This window comes from Takifugu rubripes, chromosome 1 (genome assembly GCF_901000725.2).
Source record: "Takifugu rubripes chromosome 1, fTakRub1.2, whole genome shotgun sequence".
NCBI classification, from domain to species: domain Eukaryota; kingdom Metazoa; phylum Chordata; class Actinopteri; order Tetraodontiformes; family Tetraodontidae; genus Takifugu; species Takifugu rubripes.
In genome coordinates, this window is record NC_042285.1 from 24,408,701 (window position 1) to 24,421,004 (window position 12,304).

General features: G+C 45.7%; 1 protein-coding gene across 5 annotated transcripts in view; it reads left to right on the forward strand.

Moving 5' to 3' along the window:
• The window catches only part of adarb1b (adenosine deaminase RNA specific B1b), a 57,333-nt gene that overhangs the window by 32,695 nt on the left and 12,334 nt on the right, over positions 1–12,304 (forward strand). For 3 of the 5 annotated variants that reach the window (XM_029831745.1, XM_029830830.1, NM_001032693.1), the window contains 2 exon segments: positions 2,440–2,469; positions 11,995–12,069. In XM_029831745.1, the coding sequence (XP_029687605.1) occupies positions 12,042–12,069 (28 nt within the window). In that variant the 5' untranslated portion in view covers positions 2,440–2,469; positions 11,995–12,041. 5 annotated transcript variants of the gene reach the window in all.

The following is a 12,304-nucleotide window of genomic DNA, read 5'->3' on the forward strand; positions in this document are numbered from 1 at the left end:
AGTAAAATATTGCAGGTGGTGGATGATGCAGGATTAACACGGAGATCTCCGATTTTTGGAAACTACCGGATGAATTATCTTAATCCAAATGGAGCTTTTGGATGATGGTGTAAAAGCTTTCTTCTTGACAGTCATTGGCATGTATTTTTAATTGCTCTTCAGGCGGGAAAACAAATACCTGCCCACATGTTTGTGGCTAGCGCTCATCCCATTCCCACAGGTCACTCATACATGCACATTTTGATCTGAGTGATCACCAACAAAAAGAACACGACTCTGAATTATATTATAGTTCTAGATTGTTTCAGGTGTTAACAAAATTGCTCAACATTTTCTGAAATGAAATCTTAAAAACGGCGTCCTCAAGTAGACGTTTCCTTGTAATTAGGAATTTCCACTCCTTTGCGATCACGTGTCTGCCTTTAACCATTCTGTGGCGGTGGCGCCCTCTGCTGGACACGCGGCGGTACAACAACAACACGGCCAGAAATCACACGGCGACATGGAAGGAGAAAAACAATTCAATGTCCAGGTCCCATCTGTTTACCTAGACGGTTGACCTACTCACACGCGCACGCACACACTCATTTCGCAAAAAATGAAATAGTTGATTAAAGATGTATCCCTAGTTATATGTAAGAGAAAAAGGTAGGTCATTTACTGGGGGTTGAATGAGTGTGTGTGTGTGTCTGTGTTTGTGCTAGGCCGTTGGCCTAGTTTTTGGATGGGGGCAAGGATTCATCGAGGGTTACAGTCACGCACTCCTCTTCTAGCTTGCATTGTACTGGATGCCTCTCTTTCATAACCCATCTCTTTCATAATGGGCCTCCATGGCGTGATTTTTGTTCAGCCCTGTTCAAAACAGCGTTTTCCTCCTCCTGCTGAGCGCCAGCCTCGCGTCCTCTGAACCTCCCGTTTGTCTCTCCTGTCCATCTGTCATCTTTCTCGCCAGACTCAACATAAAACCTTGATGCCGTGGGGAAGTCCACACCTGCGTGACCAGTTTTCAAATGTCAGTGTTTCTTCATGTTTCCTTCTGTGCGATGGAGACGGTTTGGTTTGCTTGGCAATGGGGTCATTTAAAATAACGAGCACACTCTGGCGTAGTGGAACACTCTTGTTTACTCTGTGAATAAATTCCAAGCCTAAATTTAAATACCAACTAAACCTTTTGAAGTGCCGCCCTGTGTTCAGTAATCCCGCAACAAAGTTCCCAGAATTCCTGGCAGAGTCGTTATGTTACCTTGAAGATTTTTTTATTTGACAAACACCTATTATTTTTTTACACCTGCAGTAATCCTGCAGTCGTCTTTGTCGCGGAACGTTCCAGAGGTGTCCCAGAAGTGATTCTCCCTTTCGAAGACTTTTCTTCAGGTTGGAATCTGCAGCACTTTTGTCGACTTGCGAGCATCAAATAGGGTTTTTTTTTCCCCCACTAACAATAGTCTTTTCAGTTAAAGGAAGCAGATACTTCTGTCTTACGTCTGTCCTCAATTTATTAGCTAAAAATGTAGCTGTTGGCATATATATTAAAATTCTTGGAGTGTAGATATTTTGTATCATGTATTAATCATCAGAATTCGTAATTTGTAGTAGAATTAAAATGCCTAGCACTGCTTTCCAAACTCTGCCCATTTGAGTGAGAAATGTAGCCACAGATGCCCATAAAAGTCTTTTTCTGGAGATTTGTGCTCTGATCCAGCAGACAGCTTCACCGTAGTTGGTTATAAAGCTCAGTGGTGAAACTTTCGAGTTCATTATTGTGTTGTTTCCTAGCTACAATGAACACCACAGTTATTTGAAACTTTTAAAGTCAGCCCGGTGTCGTAAATTAAAGGAAACAGAGCAACGTGTTGTTAGTCTCCTCTGCAGATACACGAGACAGTTCCCCTCATTGCCTGAATGCCTTTTTCTGTTCTATTTCTTTTCTCTCTGTCTAACTTGGCTTGACTGGCATGTGTGGTTTGCCTGTCTAACCAGAGTCCAAATCTTTACCTCCTGGAAGTATCCACAGTTTTAATGTGCTGCAACACATCCTGGCTGAAAAGAACACCAATGGCGGATCAATAGATCACTAAAATAATAAATAATAACAATCAGAATGTTGAGGATAATCTCATCAAACGCATGTAGCTTTGTGGTATGTCGCTCTTTTGAACGCTATGCAAACCGCTTTTTTTCTGTTTTTGCCCCTGGATGTTGCCAAGAGCAGCGGTCTCGAGAATGATTGTGTTGGACTCCTCTCATTACACTTATAAGCATCCGGCTAAATCCCGACCAGCCACAAACATCTGACTTTGGAACAGTTCAGTCCAGTATTAGAACAGGCTAACATTGGCTCCAGGTCAAACCTGGAAAAATTGCAGCTAAAGAATCATTTACTGTGGTAACTCTGCTGTTGCTTTTTACCCACATTAATCTTTTTTTTTTCTCCATCAGGTTTGTCCAGTTGCAGGCATCAATCCAGAGGTAGGTTTCATATCTCCTTTCCTTTTTCCAAATGTCAGATGTGTAATACCAACGTTTGTCCGCTAGATGGAGGCAGAGTATTTGTCTGCCTGCTGGGTTCCGTCCATCTCCCAAATACTGTATATAGATCTTTATACATAGAAGTGAATAAAATGTGAGATACAACTAAAAAAGGTGCCATTTTTTGTTATTCTGATGGTAAAACTATTCACAGGTGAGCCTATTGTGTGTTTTCATTTAGAGGTTGATGAGGCAGGTTGTTTTGGGGGTCAGCCTATCCATGATGGACAAGTGACTGGAAGATATTTCAGCACCAAACCGAAGCAGCAGCTGTCCCCTCCTGCGTTTTCACACCTCTCTCCTCTCTCGACCAGTGAGAGGGCAGAGATGGAGTGAACAGAGGCGGGAGACAGAGGGAGGAGGAGGCAGAACAGGAGGGAGGGAAGGAGAGTTGTAGAAACATAGAAACACTGCAGGTGTGTGGGCATCTGAATATCATCATATCGGCAGTGGAGACGGGGCCAGAGGACCAGCAGCCGTCCCAGTGAGGTCCTCGGGTCGTTTTAGGCGAGCGGTTCTTTAGATCGTTTTCAATTCAGACTATTGGTGGTATGAAAGCCATGGCCCTGCTGACCAACGGCACACAGAATCTGGGCTCCTATTACTGCCTGATCCGGCGCAGGTTCAAGAGGAGGCGCAAGAAACGCTCCGAACGCAAAGGTAAAACCGGCTCTCATTGACGGAGAGCTGCCCGACTGGGGTTCATGTTGTTTAGAAACTAGAAGGAAGTACAAACTAGAATTCTTGAATATTGGTCATTTTTGGTTTACGTACAGGCTGATCATGAAAAGGAAGTTTCTTGAGCTTGAAATCTGTGTTTCTCAGCTCATCAAAAGTAACTGTAACTTCTGTAACTTAAACAGTGTGTAAGAGGCATGTTTGACTATAAACAGACTAAAAAGCTAAAGGATAAGGATGATTGGTTATACAGAATGTTCTGAAGTGTTTCTTCATCACAGTTACCCTCAGACCAGAGTCATTTCCACATAATCCATATGTTTGTGACGGCGTCAGCTGCACGTCTCTGCGAGGTCGTGGTCTCTGGTCAGGTGACAGGAGCCATGACCTCTGAGCTTGGGAAGTTAGCCCAACAGCTGCTGATGCTGCGTTTGTTGCTGGTTGCTGCTGCTGGGTTAGTTGCTCCATCTGTTAGCATCAGCAGCCTCTTTGCAAGCTAACGTCAGCCTGTGAGTGGGGTGTTTGTGTGTCTGATCCCGCGTGCTGTCACTGGAGTCAGAGACAGATTCACGTCCTCCCCGGCGGCTCTTCGCCATCAGCAGATCGAAGCGCAGTCTTCCTCCCCAACACACCTCGTGTGTTGCTTCTCCTCTGCTTCCTCGATGTGAACATATTATTAAAAAAAAACAACCTTCTGTCGCAACTTTAACGTCCATTCAGTTGAAGTCAATGTGCGTTTCTAACAGTTTTTCCAAATTTCAGTTGGTTCTATGAGGTCAGTTGATCTTTTTTTTTTTTTTAAATTATTTGTCGAAATTATGTTTGTCTTTGCATAATCAAAAACAAACATAATTCTTGTTTAAAGGCAAAAGAATGATTAAAAAATAACTATAGTAAGTGCATCATTCATTAAAATGTCAACCATCCAAAATGTATTTATTTTTTAACTTTTGGATTTTCGGAGATCATGAATATAAATTTACCAGCACTCTTTTCTTCTTTTATCCTATATTTTGCTCATGTTATGCTGTTTTTGGTGCAGAGGCTGATAGCCACATGTTTTGCATCATCTCCAGGCTGAAATGTCTTTTCTGATCAAAATCTTAGTTTTTTTTAAATTAAAATGAACATTTGGCATCGTTTGCTTCAGGTTCTCCGGTTTCAGGAGAGTCAGCTGGGTTTCCTGGTTCCGTATGTGGACGATCGTGTCCGCGGGCATCCTTCGCCGAACTGCGCACAGCGACTTTCAAACTGCTGAACTGAATATCTTCAAAAGTAATAAGTCCATCAGTGGATCTCTTAGAAAAGTGCCAGCCATGACTGGTGTGCGATACTTCCAGTGGGCTGTGTATGAAATATGGAAAGCGGAGAACAGAAGCCTTTTCTGCTGCGTCGGCACAATCTCCAAAATGAGCTTTTCTAAGTTGAATCGGGGCAGAGGAGGGGAACGGCACCACCTGCACCATCCATCGCCCTGCTACAGACTTTCCCTCAAATCATTCTGCCCCTACACCCTCGCTGCCTTTTCCCCTTTATTTACTCCTTTATTTAGTCACCTGATTCACACGTCTGAGAAATTCTGATTCAGCTGTGGAAAGAAGACCTAATACATCATCATGAAAGAGTTAACCTCACATTTAGAACCTTTTTCCCCCCTTAATCAGATTATTTTCTGTGATTGCATGAGTCCCTCCCAGCTCCTCTGATTTAATCGGGCTCCTCTCATCTACTTTTCCAAACGTGGCCGTCTCACTCCGGTCCATCAGCGGCGCCTTTCTGCTCGATGGCGGCGAAGGCACAGAGTGTGAAATTCAACTCCGAAGCGACAGTGCGGCGGATCCACGCGAGCACAAATCATCTCGCGCGGCCGTCTTTCTCAGCCTTTCCAGGCTCTCTGTGCCACACTGGCCACGCGGTCGTTTCTGAGCATCCTCTCGGTGGTCTGACCCGGCCTTGAATGTGACAGTGGGCATTAGCCGCTCGCCGAAGGCGCCCAGGCGTGGAGGATGGGAGGGACAGATGGCGGGACCATCAGCGAGAACCTGCCCGAGCCCAAACCGCATGACTTCCAGGTTAGCGTAGCTCATAATGACGTGTAGCAGACATATCTGCACGAGCACAGGTGGATCTGGAGCCGTTTCCTGCCTGGATGCTTTGATGGCTACTTGAGCACCGAGCACCGCTCCGGAGGTCCCCCCCCATCCTCACGCTCACACGTGCACACCACTCGGAACACGCTCACACATGAAGTCCTTTCCCCACAGGCACCCGTTGCCTGTGTTGTCATAAATCAGACCTGTCGAATGGATTTTACAGCAGCGAGTGAAAAGCAGGAAGGCAGCCAACAGCAACCCTAAAACGATGGAGGGAACCCAGAAAAGTGCTGCTGTTTCTGCTGAACCCCATTTTTGGACAAATGGAAGCTATGAAGAGCGAGAGGGACGTTTTTTTTTATTAGATTTCACAGGATGAGCGTCCACGGTGGACACAATAAGCTTTTACAGCATCGCCATTGGTCAAAATAAGAGAAAAATAGGATTCTGCTGTGAAATGAAGCTTTATTAAGAAACGCCAGCGGGGATTGGGTTGACCTTTTAGTAAATGCACCTCAGGCTTTGCTTTGGAATAATGTTTGGTGGCCTTTTTAGGGGCGTGTGCGGTCTTTTAGAAGCTGGTGTTGTAAATGTTTCCACTGGTTCCAGTTTGGATCCCGTAACTGCTTCAAGTCTGCCAGACGGGAATCACACGTGACAAAACGTCACGGCCTCATCACCTTGTTTTGGAGCACCGATTTGACCTTGCACACCGGCGGTTAATTCAGCCGCAACGTGCACGCCATTCTCTCCTTTTTTTTTTTCTTCACCTGCACCCCGGTGTGGACGAGGCGGCCGACTTCCCCTGATTACTTGAGATGGTACGAGACGTCGTCATTTGAATATCTGGCTCTTCTCTGGGAGATTGTCCAAAAAACTAGAGCCAAGGAAGCAAATCGCCCCTGGCAGCCTAATTCGTTGGTCATTAGAAGGGCTAAATTGAATAATGGACTCCCATTTAAGCATGTGTACCACGTTCGTGCATGTGACTTTGATGAGACGTGGGGGGCCCACGTTGGGTGAACGTTCTCTGTGGCCCCCTTACCTTGGTCCATCAGTTTCAATCAGGCAGCACAACGCCCCCCCCCCCTCGCCTCCACGACCCCTCTCCATTAGGCTGCCAGCATCCACACGTGTACTCCATTATTGTGCATTACTTGATCAGCGCTCGGAGACGTCGGCCGAGGACGCGGAGAGACGAAACAGGGTCAGACTTCACAGAGAATAAAAACAGAATGAGGCTCCTTTTTTTCCAGGATTCCTCCATTCTTGTGTTTTCTGGAGGTAATCATTGGACTGCCAAAGCTTAATTGGGGAAAGTAATGGGATTTTGGAGCAGTGACAATGGCGCTCACCTGCCTGACGATGTACTGTACATGCACAGTGAACAACGCTCCGGTCTCCCTTCAGCCTGTAAAGCTGCTCCAGTACAAAAGGTGAAGGTTTTAAAGTTGTTTTATTCCAAAATCTCGAAAACCTGCAACTTAATATTTTGCTCCACTTCAACAGCAAAGTTGTTTGGATCATCCTCCATTTTTGCTATATAATAATGATATAATTAAAGTCCATCTCGCTTATGGACTGTTTCAGCCCCGCGGGTTGAGTTAGGGGAACATGTTATGACTTTTTTTAAAGGGATAAGGGAAGAATCAGACGGGGGCCGTACGGACCTGAGTGGTGGCGCCCTATCCGTCTGCGTTAGGCCTCCTGAGAGGGCTGTCTCGGAGGCAGCCTCTCCTGCACCAAACATGCCCTCTGCCCATTTGTCTTTGTCCTCATGCTTTCATCTCCGCCTCCACCTCATCTCCAGCACTTGTGTCAGACTCTCCATCTTGTTCGATCCGTTCCTCCTCTGTTTCCAGGATATTTTGGGTTTTTTTCACCCCCGTCGGTGGAATGCCACAGCGCCCTGCTTTTTCTTGGCAGCAGAAAGTACAATCATCAACTCTGTTCATTGTTTCTGGATGGTAATTTCTGCGTTTGACGTTGGTGTTTTGGAAAAACTCAGTGCCAAGTGAAGAATCCATCATGCCAGATTTCATTTCAGTTTTGGCCAGCTGGTGCTTTCTCTCATTCCTGCACAACAGCCTTCAGGCTTTTTCACCTGTAACATACCAGGATGGAAATGCAGTTGTGTTGCCAGTAATGGCTCCAGAGTTGCATCTAAAACATTCAGTCCCATCACATATTGGTGCATCAATCGGCTAAGATCAACTCCTCCATCATTCAGGGTGAGATGCTGACACGCTGTAGTATCCAGAAGATCTTTAAATAGCTGGAATGCTGTTGGCAGGTCGCCGCCGCTTGTCAAGGGACCAACGAAGTTGTCACAGCAGATTAGTTTGTTGTAAATTCCTCCTCAAAGTATAAATGAATTGTTCCCTGTGAAACATGGAAAAATCTACCCGCCTGTGTCAGAAAAGAAGACATTTTCCACTCAGACACACAGTACAGGCACCTTCTAGTTAATTATTTTTAGGTATTTCCTGTGTAGCTGCACAGTTTTCAGACCTTATAAAGCCACAACAAGCAGATATTTACCACCGGTTTCCTTGGAGTAGTAGATTCTTGGCCCATTGTCTGAAATATATATGCCTTTGCACCTGCGGCACCTGTCTTTGTATTCGTGTGCATGTGTGTAGCAGCCTGTTGTGCGTCGCACCCGGAGGCCAAGCAGATACTCATTTTACTCTTGATGGAAACAGGATGTGATAGCAGCCATTTAGCTGCAGCCCCTCCGCGGCCACTCGTGGCCACCAGCCCTCTAACCCCTGACGCCTGCTAATGTTTGAGGAGTCATAACGCCTCACTGATTTATGACCCCACCTGAAAACTGCGTTAATGAGGAAATAAAGCATTCAGGTAGACGTGTGTGAGGAAGGTTCTTGGATTTTAAAAACAAATCATTTCATTTCTGGGTTTCTCCACATCGCTCCACTGTGGATCGAAAGCGGCAAACATGTGGACGGAGAGACAGACAGAGACAGTTGTTGCTGCATTTGCACTTCCTGTTGCACAGTGGTGGTCCTCAGGTCCTCCAAAAAGTTCCTCCAGTACCAACACACCTGGAGAGCAACTGGAACATAAAGGCAACAGTCCACAGGAATCAGCATCACAGTGGCCAATTAAGTGTGTGTGTGTGTGTGTGTGTGTGTGTGTGTGTGTGTGTGTGTGTGTGTGTGACTTCACAGTTTGATTTAGGCTGTGAGGGTCAGGGTTGGGGACCAGGGAATGCCTTACAACTGTGAGCGTCCTCACAAAGATAGAACTACAATGGTGCTCGTGAGTCTAAGATTCTGATTCTGTGTGTCGGTCAATATTTGGCAGCTCATTTAGTTTTTGATGTCATTTACCTCCCTGTGTGTGCAGGAAGACCAACAGCATTGATTAACTCTGTGTGTGTGTGTGTGTGTGTGTGTGTGTGTGTGTGTGTGTGTGTGTGTGTGTGTGTGTGTGTGTGTGTGTTGGGGGACCATTACCTCTATCCCAGCCTTTATTGCTTGGCCCCTCACTCATCCACAAACCTTGACTCCATCAGCCTCTTCTGAAATGCAATTTTTCATAAAAACCCATCGAATAAAATTCATATTGATACACTGCGCACCCCCTCCACCCCCTCCACCCCCCGCCACCTCCTCCACCAGTTCTTTGCCATCCCATCAGTGCCCTGTGATGATAAATGACCCGCCGTCAAATAACACAATAAAAGGCAGGTTCTCCCTTCTTTAGGCGGCAACCGCAGATTACTCTTTTTTTTTTTTTTTTTTTTCTTAATTTCAACTGTTTATTTCAACAAATATATAACTTATTTCAAATTGTCAGAAAGTTTTCCAAAAATAAAATTGCAACATTTGTCACTTTGAGCAGTGAGCTTTTCCTACGTATCTCAAAGGCTAATATAAATCCATGAAGGGAAGATTATTTGTGTTTGTCTCTCTCTCTCTCTCTCTCTCACACACACACACACACACACACACACACACACACACACACACACACACACACACACACACACACACACACACACACACACACACACACACACACAATTTCTGCCTATTCTCCCTCTTAACTCCCAGCTGAGCCTCAGAGCTGGTCCATTACCCAGAAAGTTCTGGCAGTTCTGGCCCACCATGAGCTACGACGCCCCCCCAGAGAGGCTATCAGACATGCTAATCAACGCGGGGCTGGACCCTGTGGGCGGGGCATCAATCCTGTCAACGAAGCTAACGTTAACGGGACGACTGTCCCCACACGTACATTTTTAAATGCACTTTTTCTAACTTCTAGAGATCTGATATAAATTGAGGCGTCCGTATGTTTTATTTTTGGTCGGGTTTGAAACTATTTTGATGAACTCTTCCTGCCTGCGCCATCATGGCCGCCTTGTTTCAGCCTCGGAGCTCCGCGAGCAGCCAAGGGCAGACCTTTCTGCTGCCGCCTGTTTCCGTGGAGATAATAATTCTCTTATACCCCGAATAGAATTGTATTTTCCATCTCCCTCATCTTCTATCCTCCTCACCTTTACCTTTCCGACCCTCGCTCCGTCTCCTCCTCCCCCCCGTCGGTCGGGCAGCCACGTGCGTTCCCTCCCCGACGGCGGCGCTGCGACGCGCGGTCACAGTGCAGGCGAGGGATGGGAGACAAATCAAAACCACCTTATTTCCCCTCCGCACGTCTCATCATCCCAGATTGAATTTGAAGGTTTTGATCTTCTTTCTCATCTTTTTCCTGGAACTACCTGGAATTACTTGGAATCAAACACTCTCCCAACTTGATGCAGTATCGTTTATTTTATTTCAGTCTTTGTTTGAGAGAACCATGATTATTTTATTAGGCACTTTTTTTCCCCTCTTCTTCTTTTTTTTTTCCCGGGACTGCTTAGATATTCACCCCTAGATCTACATCGGCACACAAACGTGCACATTCACGCGCGTTTCTGAATCCTTTGGTCGAGCCTCCCCAGTGATTGCACCTGATTTTGGGAAGAGTTACAGATTTATAACCAAGGCAGTCCCGTCTGAAAATCAAAGCAGACAGATGCATTTACATTTGCATCGTATTCTGATTCAAGTGCTCAGGGGACCAAAAAGTGTGTGAGTGAAACACACACGCTTCGCTATTTAGCGTTGGACTGAGACACACTTTGTGTATTTTATCTATCCGTTAATTTAAAAAGACAACAAAAGTCAAACACGTTGCTATGACGTTATTGGTGCTCCATGATTTAAAGTCTGGAGACGTGAAATCGGATGGAACAACCTGTAAGTAAAGTGTAGCGTGTACACGTGGAATTGCTGTGAAAAATGACGGCGGTCTCACAGACCTACTCCCCAACCCTCCCCTTCACCCCACCTTTTCATTTTCAATTAAGGGTGGAAATATGAATCCTTAATAGGACGATAATTGTTCTAGCATATTTGCTGTCACCCACCATTAGGCCAGATTAATTAGCCCATTTACTTTAGCTTAAGAAAGTGTCTGGTTGAGGAATGGGGGCGCTGATGGAAGACGGGTGGAGAGGGAGGAAGTATCGGAACAATCTGCTGGCGATCCCGGCGCCATCTTTCTCCCGTCTCCGCCTGTGTTGGCGGCTGCTCTCGTCTCACTTGATCTGTGAGTCCGTTTCATCCGCTCTCGCGCCGCTCTCAGCAGCATTTCTGTCTTGCTACGACTGCTCAAATGTTTGCCGAGGAGCCTGACGGAATCGTGGAGCAGAAACTTGCTGTGATGAGCTGGATGAAATGATTCTCAAACTGATAGAATTCTCACTGTTTTAGTCCCCAACTTGTAACTGTGACTCACAGGGAGCTGCAAAAACCCTAAAGACGTCAGAGAGCAATGGAAATTTAGCTCAGTATCTCATTTTATTGATGAGACGGGACCATTGTGGAATTTCATTGGCAAAATTGAAAAAAATATTCATTTAAAGTGTGGTTATTAAGTATGGAAATGTACATTTTTGGATATATAAAACTGAGTTATTTAATCAAAATCTACACAAATCTGCCCGATGACATGTTATAACCATGTTATAAGTCCAAACAGCTGAGGAAAACGGATAAAGAAATCATTTCAGCAGCTCTTTGTCTGCTTTATAACAGGACAACTCAAGACAAAAAAAACTTTTTTCCCTTGTGATTTTTGAACGAAATCATACGACACCATTAAACACGAAGGGGGCTTGATGGATGGTGACGCTGGCGAAAAAGAGTCTGAAATCAAATTTTGAAGGGGGATAGTTAGTTTAATCGTAATTGCCTGCAGAATCATTTAAAGTTTGTGATTGCAGGGACGTGTGATTCTGTTAGTGTGAAATGATATTGCCTAATGAAGGTTTAATCACTCGCTCCTCCTGAGGATAAATCCTCTGTCTGGCAGCAGAGTACCTGGTCATGTCACCAGCTGTATATCTTCTCAGCAGGCAGTGGGAAATGAGCTCTAATCGGAGGGATATTAAAGTCACAATAGACTGCTCCTGCTATTAAGTTCCGCCACCCGGCCCCCTCTCCCAGCCCCGTATCTCTGGCTCTCTGAATATTTATATCCCAGTGTCGGTGGCTACTTGCATCCTGCAGTACGGCCGTTTATCCTGGCGCGCATGCCGTAGGAGTCAATTTAATCCTCGGGGTCTCTGCGTGTGGGCCTCTGTCCACGCTTATGCTGTCACGCTGTCTTGTCTTCTGCTCTCCAGGTGCTGTGGGGGCAAGGCTGCTCTCAGGTCCGAGCAAACCCACCAACATGGATGTGGATGAGGAGGAGAACATGAGTGAGTCGACCCGTCTCCCCCTAAATGAGCCTGCTTGCAGTTTGGTTCCCCCCTGCATGTCTGGCCCTCTGATGTGTAATCAGTGCGAATGCTTTTGAGTACATGAGTCCTTCTCTGCTTTGCTATTTATTAGAATAGAGAACGATCCATTATATTCTACATTTAAACCATTAAATCCTCCACGACCATGAAAGAAACACATAAATTGGGTCCTCCTGAGGTCATCTAATACGCG